General features: G+C 41.4%; 1 protein-coding gene across 1 annotated transcript; it reads right to left on the bottom strand.

Annotated features, from left to right (window-relative positions):
* Positions 1 to 3,371: 3,371 nt before the first annotated feature.
* Positions 3,372 to 10,971, bottom strand: LOC147241022 (replication protein A 32 kDa subunit-like). The gene is made up of 10 exons (XM_086194068.1): positions 10,889 to 10,971; positions 10,015 to 10,112; positions 9,888 to 9,946; positions 9,672 to 9,773; positions 6,988 to 7,101; positions 6,368 to 6,439; positions 6,170 to 6,277; positions 4,397 to 4,522; positions 4,060 to 4,157; positions 3,372 to 3,840 (listed from the first exon to the last, which is right to left on the bottom strand). Exons 2-10 carry the CDS (start codon positions 10,073 to 10,075, stop codon positions 3,765 to 3,767), a joined length of 816 nt encoding a protein of 271 aa, XP_086050194.1. The 5' UTR covers positions 10,076 to 10,112; positions 10,889 to 10,971; the 3' UTR covers positions 3,372 to 3,764.
* Between the last annotated feature and the right edge of the window lie 1,158 nt (positions 10,972 to 12,129).

The following is a 12,129-nucleotide window of genomic DNA, read 5'->3' as shown; positions in this document are numbered from 1 at the left end:
TCTAACTGAGCCAGCCAGAGATCCATACAAATGAAGTCTGGAATCATTCGGATTTTCATATCGAAATGTTTTTTTCCTTCTATATGAAAATAAAAGTCAGTCTCTCATTCATTGGTATGCTTTGTGGAGCCACCTCAGTTAAAAATGTCCTCTTATAAGAACCAGTACAGGCTGTTTATTATTAATGCCTTCATGGCCACTCTTTTTTTTTTTTTTTTTATTAATCTGGATGTTTCTCACATTCACTGACTTCTTCAAAGTAAACAATGATTCCTATTGGGATATTTTTCTTTTGTAATACCCTGCTAAGAAACAACAGTAGCAAACGAAGACTGAATCTGAGAACGTCATCTAGTTTGGTCTCCTCTTCAGTCCCATCAGGTCTTCCATTAGTAATCCTGGTGTGATGCTTTATTAGCTCTGGGGTTATTTCCAGAAGGTCAAGTCAGCACCTTGAATTAATTGTGTTCCTTTTACCATTTCTGCAGTGTGGCAGGGTGCATCATCCTGCTGAAAGAGGCCACCATCATTCAGGAATACCATTTCCATAAACAAGTGTATCTGGACTACAACATTTAAGTAGGTGGTCCATATCAAAGTGACTGCTACATGAAGAGCAGGACCACAGGTTTCCCAGCAGTACATTTCTCAAAGCGTCATTCTGCCTCCATTGGCTTGCCTTCTCCCCGCGGTGCATCCTGGAGCTATCTCTTCCCATTATAAGCCACATGCATACACCCAGTCATCCACATAATGTCAAAGACAACGTGACCAGGCCATCTTTGGCCTTTGCCCTGTGGTCCAATTCTGCGCCCATCGTCATGTTGCTAATTCACTACTTTGAACTACTTGTTGTGAGTACTAACCACTGCAGACCAGGACTGCCTAACAAGAGCTGCAGTTTAGGAGATGCTCTAACCCATTTAACTGGGCATCAGCATTTAGTCCTGTTAAAGTTGTTCAGGTCCTTGCACTCGCCGATTTTTTTCCCGCTTCCAACACATCAACGTCAAGGACCAAATGTTCACTTCCTGCTTAATATATTGCCCCCACTGACAGGTGCAAATGTAATGAGATTATCAATGTAGGTCACTTAACCTCTCAGTGGTCATCATGTTATGGCTGATTGGTATACAATAGGTGCACAGTAACCAGGGGTGAAAGTGAGCTGGAAGGAGTCCCATTAAAAAAAAAAAGGAGGAGAAGGGAGCTGTCAAAATCCCATATTAAATAAAGAAAACAACGTCTGAAGGTGGTTTCACTCTGAACGCGGCGCACTGCGCCAGGTGGGGCGCAAGCACGCGCAGCGCTACCGAGTTGCTGGGCTTGCTTTGCGCTCATGTGACGTCACAGCGCGCCCACATACACAATGAATGGACTTCCCCCGCGCGTACTGCGCCTCGCGCGTTTAGTGTGAAACCGCCTTGACACGGAGTCGTGCCCATGAGCGCATCTCCGCATGCGAGGCGTTTCTGGTTGGCTGACAGACGGACACGTGGGTCACGTTACCAGCAATGTTAGTTTAGATTGGTTAAAACCACACGTGTTCTGCTTTCATGGACCGAAAAAAAGAGAAAGAAAACAAAACAGAGGGCAAAGTCAAAGAACTCGGCTGCTGGCTACCTGCTTTGGCACAATGCAACGTAAAATAAGTGACATGTTTAAGCGAAAATGTGACAGAGTTGAAGAAGCAAGAAAAAAAGTTAGCAAAATGAGACCCAGGGAAGATTCAGACTCAGAGCCACTCCTTGATGAGAGTGAGTTCCAGGGAGAGACTGTCTCTGCCAGTGAGGACCTACAAGAAGAAGAAATCATTGAGTGACATTGATGATCTGTTTTGTCATGTCTGCCTGTTCCCTGTTGTTAGCACTGTAGTGGGCAGTTACTGTGAAAAGCAGTTTTCAAAGCATTTCCAGGGGCGGGAAGGGTGGGGCTATGGGGGCTGCAGTTGTGTGGGGAATAGACACCGAAAACTGTAATAAAAATCACCCGGAACCGATTAATAAACTGTAAAACTTCGACGGCGGCGCGCACCCAAAGGGCGTGCGTGCTGTTCCGGCAAGACTTTGAAGCCACTTTCACCCCTGACAGTAACTAAATCTGGAAATCAAGCTCACACTTCAACAAATTCTAAACTAGTCTTCACTTGCAATGAATATAATGAATATGACATAAATCTGCACTGATCATTATCATATACCCCAAAACCTGGTTTAGCTAAATTAAAACTTGTCTTTGTTTAAAACTAGTTGAAGTTAAAATAGCGGTTCTAAAAAGCCTCAAGGACTGTCGTATTTAACTAAATGTCCTCCTGAAGGAAACCGCAGCATCTTAAATGACAACTTTGTTGTTGTTCAGTTAACATTCGAGTTTTAAGCAATGTAATTTAATTGATGGGTTCCACCAGTTAACAAATATTTCATCATTTCTGATCCCTCCGATAATCTTTTTTTTTATTGCAGTGAACACACCGTAGATTCTTGGCTTTTCAGTTTTGGCTGGAAGGACCATACGCAAGAAACACAAATCTCGCTGAATGAGACTGTCTCACTGAGTGCTGGTCTTACACCCTTCATGTGACTGGTTACGGGTTGGAATTCCCTCATAGACACCTGCCTTTGCTAGAGGGGGGGAAAAAAAGGTATTGCCCTCCAATGACAAGTCTGTTTTGTTTTTAGACATCTCTCCTTGTCAATTACATCTGCTGGCAAACAAATGGAAAATGCCCAGAAATGTATGTATGATGGAATGTGCCAACAATAGAAAAATGCATCCTGAAATACTGAAAGTTAATAGGTTCAAAAATGAAAACTCAGTAACTTTGGAGAAAACAGGGGTGGATACAGGATTTTGCATTAGCAGTCAGAGTAATGCATGCAACAGCATCGTCATCATTTAAGGGTCAAAGATCCAAATAATAGTTTTAGGTTTTAAGCATTTTGATGGAATGTAACTTTTGTGAGAGAGGAATATGAACACATTAGAAAACTACACAGTAACATTATGGTAGCCTTAGGACTTGCTAACACACAGCTACTAACTGAATTCTGAGTGGTTACCAAAGGCCAGGCCAGCACCGTGACTACTTTTAAATCATCATCGATCAACTTTGATTTGTTTTGTTTTTGTTTTCGTTTCTGATGCTGAGAGCTGTTGCACAGATTTATGGCTAAAAGGCAATCTGGAAACCACATCAAAAACTTCAGGTCTGACCATTCTGTTGAAAGTCGAAGAACTTTGCGGTAGGTTTTAGTCAGTCTCAACACCTTGTCCTTGATGCCTTGCTGATACGTGTCAGCATCTTACCCAACACACACTCGTGAAACACTCGTACATAATCATGTAGTTCAACACTCACAACTGGGAAATTGAATACTTCATTTCTTTTTGAATAATTTCCATAATAATTACAGATGTAAAAAAAATATATATATATATTTGTACAGGTCATTTTTTCGTACAAACTTCATGAACATCTGTAGGGCAGCAAGACCAGAACAAAACATAGGAATGCCAGTACATCAGTGATGCATTACGGCCAACACATGATATAATACAAAGCTCATATCTTTATCTTCATCTGTCTGGATATCATTTGTTAACAAACTTTGAACAAAGGCAGAAAGTGCAGAAGCTTATAACAAAAAAGTAAAACAAAAATAACCCCCAAGATACTTCCCCATATCCAGTCAGAACCTCTTGACGAAACTGTGATTCATGGCAGTGACAGACTGGCAGAATAGCCTTGAAGTAGCCTACTAATATTACGCTGACTTGAAATGATGCTCATCAATGGTTGTGAAGATGTGGCCTTCATTGATCAGAAACACCAAAGCCGTCCTGTAAAAGAACAGAGGCTAATTTGAAAGCGTCTTAGGTGTTTTTGCTCGTTGCGCGTAGACGCGTCTTTGGAATAAATCCTTTTGACGCAGTAGTAGTGGATCCATACAAAACCTTATGAACACAACAATGTATCTTAACTGTGTCAGAAGCAGTAGGAAAATGAATGCATTAGTACTTAACAAGGTCAGATACCGTAAGATGAAATATTTACAGTACCTGATATCTCTGACACTGAGGAAGTCCAGCTGCGTCTTCAGGTCATGGAAGCTGATACCTTCACGATGCACGGAGACAGTCCTGATCACATGCAAAACCTTTCAAAAGGATCAACAGTTACCGTTTGACCAAAACATTGCTTTTGTGTTATCCAATGACTACAACTCGGTGTCTTTAGGAATCAGAGACACTAGACTACTTCGGCATGTTACATATAATAACTAATGTTAGAGGATGGCAAACTTCTAAAAGTAAAACAGAACCATCCATATAATCATTACTGCTAGGGTAAACTAGGAAAGACTGGTTAAAAAAAATAAATAAAAAAACCACTAACCTGACGCTGGATGGTTGACAAACCAGTTAGTAAAATGCCCTCAGGATGTCCTCCTCCTCCACTATCCGGGCGATAGACTCTTCCAGGAAGGGAGGCAGCAGGGACGTTCATATTAACATCAGACACCTGGATTAACAATGCAAACACCCTTTGAAAATGCCTAGAGTACGAGACCTTTAGAAGGGTAGTTATAACTTCCATGGACAAAAATATTCCAATAATGATACGTGTCTGGGGTGTAAATTCTGCTAAAAAAGCACTTCTTTTAACCACTGCACAGGAATGGCATTTAGAAGGCACATAATTGGAGCGCAAACCAAGGCGCATGGTGCAAAGATGCAGGTATGAGACACCTAATTATTCATATGCGTGTTTCAGGCATGACATCCCTAAAACCAGTCAGAGCACTTTGTATTATTCCATTTAAAGCCCAGGGTGAGACAGGATGAGTGTGTTGCAATTTCAGTGGCGCACAAATTCCAACTGACACGCTTTTCAAGGGAGCTCTTCTCATCTGAAGGAAAGGACCTCCACGTGCACAAGGTAAAGGTGCGCACTCGTGTCTTATGTTTAAGGGAGCAGCAGACATCCACCAAAGTCATCATGGATGAAGTAGGTGAAGCAGGCCTAGTAGGAGGTGATGGCCAGTGTTTCATCCATCTTGTGGGGCATCAATGGCACCTTTTTGCAATGTTTTATTTATTTTTCTATTCCAAAATAGCAGTGGAAGCACCAGCTTGCACCACGCTTACAGATCGCTTTTAGCTCTTATCTGGATTTGGTTATCTTCTGACGAACTATAACCAAACGTATGTCACACGGTTTCTTTGTATGATTATAATTCTTTTTTTTCTTTTTTTTTTTAAGTTTATTGAGAGACACAGACTTCTTGTTGGTGTTGTCATGGTAAGATGAGAGCACTGTCCCATTCCTATTTATATCATCGTGAGCCTTCACAGCCTCTCCCACTTAATCACTTACCAGTTGACATCAATTAAGTGGGTAAGAGTTCAGGGCTAAAGAGTGTGAGGGTGGAGCTTGGAATTTAGCCATGGCGACTCCACTTTTAAAATTTCTTGACAATTCGTTGCTTATCCTTTTTGTTTGTCGCTCCTCATAATTTGAAGGCAATATGAAGGAAACATCGTGGAAGGGATGGATATATTTTTGTAGATTTGCCTACGTCACATAAGACGGCTTCATTTATGGTATTAAATTCCCAGAAAGTTACTCAGTGTAGAGCGAAAGGACCAGGAGCAAATCAGGACAAGGGTAGGAAAAAAAGTACAGCTAATATGATGATAAATAAATTGCCCAGGTGGATTTTTGTGTGTTAAAATACAGCATGTACATACACTTACTGAGCCCAAAATTACTCCAATTATTCTACTTTGTCAGGCTACAGAGTATCATGCAACACCGGGAAACTGTACGTTATCCCAGTCTCACTGTGCAAGCCAAGAAAAAGGTGGTGAATCTTTTTATCTCACCCTTTTTCATAAACCGGGGGGGCAGGAAGGCAGATAAATTTTACTCTTGAGGAAGTATTTCAGTTCAAATTTACATATTTATTTATTTATACTGTGTATTTATGCATATTTTTTACCAAGCCTACATCCATATGAGTTCCTAACCGCAGGCGGATTCACTGTGGATCTCTGTGTGTCTAAATCTATTCTTGTAATCTCTTATTCTTATCTAAGTCTGCACTTGTTGAGCATAACACATTTCTGTGAAAGCAGAAGTCAAGATATTGATCACAGGCTCTGGTACCTTTCCAAAGAGCTGCATGTGGGCTTGTACCACTTCCATCATGTGGGATGTAATCTCATTCAGGTCCTTGATACAGCGAATATTCATTGCCAGCAGTGACCTTTGACCCTAATGCAAACAAAACCTGAATGTGTGAACATTATAATTTATTTGATTCTCACTTGAATTTAAAGCCAATCTCCAAACTCTTTATAATACCTTGAAATTCTGTAATCTTCCTGCAACCTTCACATATGATCCAGGGGGGACAGACGTCATCACAGCACAGTCCTAAGAGAAATACAATTTCAAACTTTATTAAGTGGTTCAGTAAAAGTACCATTATCTACATTTTGGTAGCTTTGTTAGGTGTCCTTGGGTTTCTTGAGAGACTCCATATAATCTAATGATTTATAATCCATCCATCCATCCATCCATCCATTTTCTTCCGCTTATCCTGTTAAGGGTCGCGGGGGGGCTGGAGCCTATCCCAGCAGCTTTTGGGGCAAAAAGCAAGGTTCACCCTGGACGGGTCGCCAGTGCATCTCAGGGCCAACACATATAGACAAACATTCACAATCACAGTCACACCTACGGTCAATTTAGAGAATCAATCAGCCTCGTCTCCATTTGCCTGTCTGTGGACTGTGGGTGGCACAGGGAGAACATGCAAACTCCACACAGAAAGATCCTGTGCCCAAGCCGGGACTCAAACTTTCCTGCTGTGAGGCAACAGTGCTGACCACTGCACCACCACGCTGCCTGACTTATAATCAATTATCATTATTACTACTATTAACAGTAGTTATATTCTGAATGAGTCTATTGATGCCACTAGCCTCTGTGTTGACCCACTGCTTCACATTTAGAGGTGGACCCGTCATGTCGTCCACAGAGTATTGGATGTTTGTCACAAAGGGAGCAAATCCTCTGATGATGCCTACAACAGACACCTGCATGCAGGGAAGCACATAAACACAGCAAGTAGTTCTCCACATCCAAAATTCATCTTGAAAAAGCATTGTATTAAAAAAAACTGTCAATGTCAACTTTTTGACCTATAATTAGCGGAATCAGCCCATACCGTGATAACACTCTTACATCTGTGGAAACACACTCCATACCGTGTTTTCACTCCCACTTCTGACCATTTCAAATCAACTCTAAAGTGCTCACCACTGCTTCATGTAGTGCAGCACATCTCCTACATATAGAGCTGATCTGGTTGTTGTTGTTTGTTGCGTGTGAAATAGTAGTCAACCCCTCTTCTATGGCTGTGCCAAGGTGCAGGATACTAGCAGCAACAAGAATACCCAGACGTCCATTCGGATCCTGAGCATCCTAAACCTGCTCAGTGGGTGGCATGTCTTTTTTAGTGTACATTAACAAGTTGAACATCAGTCATGGATTCGTTGGATGTGAAATAAGCGTGTGCTCAAATAACTGAACTACAAATTTAGTAGATGCTATTTTTCGAGATGTGCGTGCCTAAAACCACATTCAGACCTGAACTCAACAATCATTTTTTTAGTATAGGTTTATTAGGAACGACTGACTGACTGTGGACTTTATGTCAGGCCTGCCTGTCAGTCAAAGCAAGAGTTTCTAAACAATACTGTGGACTCATGACTAGTTGATGATATTAAAGCTTACATTATTAGTACTGAAAAATGTCTATTTAACGTCAGGCAACACAAGATCAAAGCATATCCAAAAACAACAAGACAATTAATGACGTGACACATTGCACAAAGAAGGAGATTCTCTTTCATGTTACTGTATGTTGGGCGTATGGAGCTACAGCTGGGAGACAGTTTCTAGCGTTTGGAGCAGGCGCACAGAAGTAAGCCTGTTTCTACTCACCAGTGCTGTCTAAAGCTCACTGATTAAGACTAATCTGACAAGATTAGTTTAAAAAACAGTGGCTTTATATGGGTGTTAAGGATTTTTTCCTTAGCTTTGAGTAGTCACTTGCTGCTGACTGCACACTAACTTCACAGTAACTCTAAATAAACAAGTGCATACCAGACGTTACTCAGTCACGAAGATGAGGGCTTCCTTTACTCAAAAACTCAAGCACCACTGAAGGACTGGTCCACTTTCAATGATCTACCAAATCTGAGTCTTTCTTTGACATCTATTAAGGATTCACCTGTTGGTCCAAAGCAGTCCTCAATCACTCACAATCCTCTGCACTGAACAAGCAAGAGGAGGGTGACGCAACAGCATGTCCGAAAAAAAAAAACCGACGAGCAGCCTGGGTCCAGTGGCCATGCGCCAGTCACCGTACAACATCATCTCAGACACGAGTCTTATTCTGGTGAGCTATTTGGTCATTTACCCCTGGCCATAATGTCTCTTGAACATCTACATATAATTCCTTTCGAAAATTAAATATCGGTGTCAGAGATTAATCTCATATATCTAGATACAATACAATATAACATATATTTTTCTGAAGGTGAAGTCGGGCTTTGAAGATTTACTGGACGGTAAAACACTGGCACTATATAGGCCAAGGGGAATTTTGGCAGCAATAATTATTATATTTCATCTCTGAAAGCTACATTTATTTTCCAAAAGGAATCGTAAAGACATTTTGAAGAGAGCCCGTAGTAAACGGCCCCACAGCTCACCCATATTTATGATGCACACTGACCTGCCCTCTCCAGAGCGTTAGTCCTGGACGATTATTCGACAGTCCCTCAGCAAAGCATCAGATGTGGCATTTGAAATGCAGCCAACTGAGGACACTAATAATGAAAATACACCAATCTAAGCTGTGAAGAGAACCTTAAAATCAGGTTTTGATAGGTTAATTTAACCCTTGGATATTTGTTCCCCCATATTTTCCATCTCAGAGGTAAATTAACCAAATCAACTCCAGACTGTGGTCCAATATTTAATTCAAAGATTCTGCAAAAAGAAAATGTGGATTTTGGAGAGATGCTTAACTTTTATTTGAAAAGGTATGAGTACCTGCATTTAAGCAGGGCAGCATTCAATTTTGAGGTCTTTAACTGGGTTGAAATGCAATTGAAAACAAAGATGTGACTGGAGGTGCCATTATAATAATAATAATAATTGACTATTTTCATAACTTACATGTATCAGAAGTGTTTACCACCAATTTTTCTCATCCTGGATCTTTGCTAAAATGCTCTGTACATGCCAGATCTATTGAGTCTGGGGAGGGAAACGAGTGGGTCAGTGGGCTCTGTCTAGTCACCATCAGGTGAAATTTACTCGATGTAATTTGACATCATAATACATACCTGGGCAATTAACACGTGTGCTAACTCAAGCTGCCTTAAATATTTAGTTGTCATACTCTTACTTGTTTCTGGCGGTGTGCACTAATGCACGGTTCATTCTTGCACATGATGGAGGACACCAACAGATGAAGACACACTGTACATTTGGTCCCTTTACTTCAAATCTCGTGAAAGTTAGACCTTACCCAAGTTAACTGATGTACGAGCCCAATCAAAGATCCACAGATGATCCGTTCATGTTCTCATACCTGGTGGAGCTCCCAGTCACAGATGGCAAAGGAATCACTGTTAATTTTTGAAGCATTCAGCAGCTGAGATACCGTGCAGGGTAAAATCTGAAGAGCAGCCCTCTGTGTTGAGATCATGATTCATCCATTAACTTCATTTCAGTTTAGAGAACGGTTTCAAACCTTTCCTGTAGATCCTACGCCAGACACCACAGAGACTACGCGCAGCTGACGCACCTTTATCGGCATTGCTGCGTGGCTGGGGTTCCCATCAAAGGCCTGACTACTTCCTGGCTCTGCATCAAAACATTCACAATAGAATGAGTTGATTTGCAAAAAGGACAAATAAGAGTCATTTCCTTACCGATTCGCCACATGTCTTCAGGTGTATCTGAGGCGTAACCCGGAAGTATGTACGTGAGCATCAAGATGAGAGGGGTCCGATCCTTTGGTCCGACCTCTCTAAAGCGAGAGCGAGAGGAAGTCCGACGCTGCGTGAGTTGGCAACATCAGCATGGAGGAAAAACAACGGCATCCCTTGCTGTGGTTATTTTGAAAGCAACGCCACTCAGCTGCTCACCAAAATAATCAGTCATTATGTTCGAAACATTCCACGTTAATACAATTCGTTCAGAGATTTGTTCAACTCGTCTCATGAGTTTCAACGAGTATACATTATTAAGGTCTCAAGTTTTTTGCATCTTGAGTTCACGCAAACAAATCCAAGTTCTTACTTTAAATGTTTCAGAAACTTAAAGTTGACCAGTTTGAACCTTCGTTGTAACCTGTGACGTGTTCAACCGTTACACCGCTGCAGTAAAACAATCAGTGACGTTACCGCGACATTCACACGACGTTGCAACTTCACATGCTGACATGAGGCTACCATAGACTTACAGTCGAACATTCCTCTAAAACTAAAATCCACAATGTGACAAGAAATTCGTATTGCGTTTGTGATTGACAGCTTCTACTCCATGTTCATCCTCCGTAATGACGTCATTTTAAGGCGGGGAGGGTGAAGAATCCACAGAAGTGCGCTCTGTATTCCATCAACAGAACACTAAATTTTTAAACACGTCAGTGACATGCGCAGTAGCTTCGTGGTTTTGCTTATGGTGTAGTCAAATTCTCTGTACCGCTGTCCTCTCCCGTTTCCTTTTTTAATTATTAACTATCCACTTTTCCTTGACCCCAAGATGTTTTCCCTAAAAGTGGACAGGACTTCACCAACGCACCCTGAACCTTCCTGCTGGCAGCTTGTTATTGGTGTCCAGGCAAGCAGGTGAACTGAATCGTAGCAATTACCCACAATGCAAAGCAGGCCAACAGAAAAGGGACACAATTGCTTCCATTTCTTCACAACAGCTGTTTAAATTATTTTATTCACCCTTTCCCGACTGTGTGATTGGCACATACTCATACCTTTCGATAGACTTCATTTAATCTCATCAAAATATCTTACAATGTCATAAGAGCAAAAAAGTCCAAAGATTGGAACAATCGTATCAAATCATTCCAATTTATTATGAAGCATACTCTTCATCTGACACAGGACGCTTTAAGGAACGTCATATTACAAGTCACAATCTTGCAACACCATGTCCCAGAACTCAGACATGTCCTCCACCAAGCAGCTCATTATCAGTTCCAGGAAGAATTCTATAAGCAGCTCCATGCATTTATAGTTGATACCAGGGTCGGTGTCTCCCTCAACTTACCCCTGACACTTGGAGACACCGGGTGCATCATATCCTGCCGTTTTCAGATGTTTGACATGGCACCATGGAAAGCAACAATAATTCAGATAAGGTGAAATTTGGTTGCCCCGTCACAGCCAATCCCGTTGGGGTTTGTCTCTAAACTCACTCCTCAGTGTGCCAGCAATAGAATTTTTGAAAAAAGTAAGCTCCAAATACACAGCAGCATAAAACCTGAGCGTAGACATTTTTGCCTCAATCGTCAGAAATAAAACGGTTAACTCATCTTTCACAAGAAAGAAATTCCGGGGTTGATTTCCACCCTCACACCACCTGGCTGATGCAGATGTAGAAATAGCTGAGGACAGACAGGAGGCCGGAAGAGAGTCCTCCCTTAAGTCTTCATGGACAGCATCCTCACGGTGAAATAAATCAAATCTCCGTGAGAGCTGAAACTTAGTTTATTATTTGTATGTAAGGAAGTGCGGTACTACGTTTGAAGTTGACTGGATGAGCTGTTGAGAAAAGTGACTAACATTTCTTCCTTTGTTAGCACGGCCTGTATCATTTAGATTAGATTTTTAGTGTTTAAAAAGTGAAACTCTGCCAGTTGGTGTGGAAAACCAAACCGTAACTACAGGTGTAAACATAGCACTTGGCGGTTTTTCTGCCAGTGTGTGCTATTTGTATATGAACATTCAATGAAAGGATCGTTCGGTGTGATATTTAATTTATATTTTTTTCTCCAGCCTATGAGTTAAGAAGGAGATTACCAACCA

The sequence above is a fragment of the Aulostomus chinensis genome, chromosome 22 (genome assembly GCF_037954235.1).
Source record: "Aulostomus chinensis isolate RoL2024-O1b breed Wild chromosome 22, RoL_Achi_v1.0, whole genome shotgun sequence".
Lineage (NCBI taxonomy): Eukaryota > Metazoa > Chordata > Actinopteri > Syngnathiformes > Aulostomidae > Aulostomus > Aulostomus chinensis.
This window is presented reverse-complemented; position numbering and strand designations above follow the sequence as displayed.

What these genes read in the sequence shown, in the direction of transcription:
- LOC147241022 (XM_086194068.1), bottom strand. Translation starts at nt 10,075, where the DNA reads ATGCTCACGTACATACTTCCGGGTTACGCCTCAGATACACCTGAAGAC. An exon ending in GTGACTGGGAGCTCCACCAG is followed by an intron (nt 7,102 to 9,671) that starts GTATGAGAACAT and finishes CCCTGCATGCAG; the next exon opens with GTGTCTGTTGTAGGCATCAT. An exon ending in GAAGATTACAGAATTTCAAG is followed by an intron (nt 6,278 to 6,367) that starts GTATTATAAAGA and finishes TGTTTGCATTAG; the next exon opens with GGTCAAAGGTCACTGCTGGC.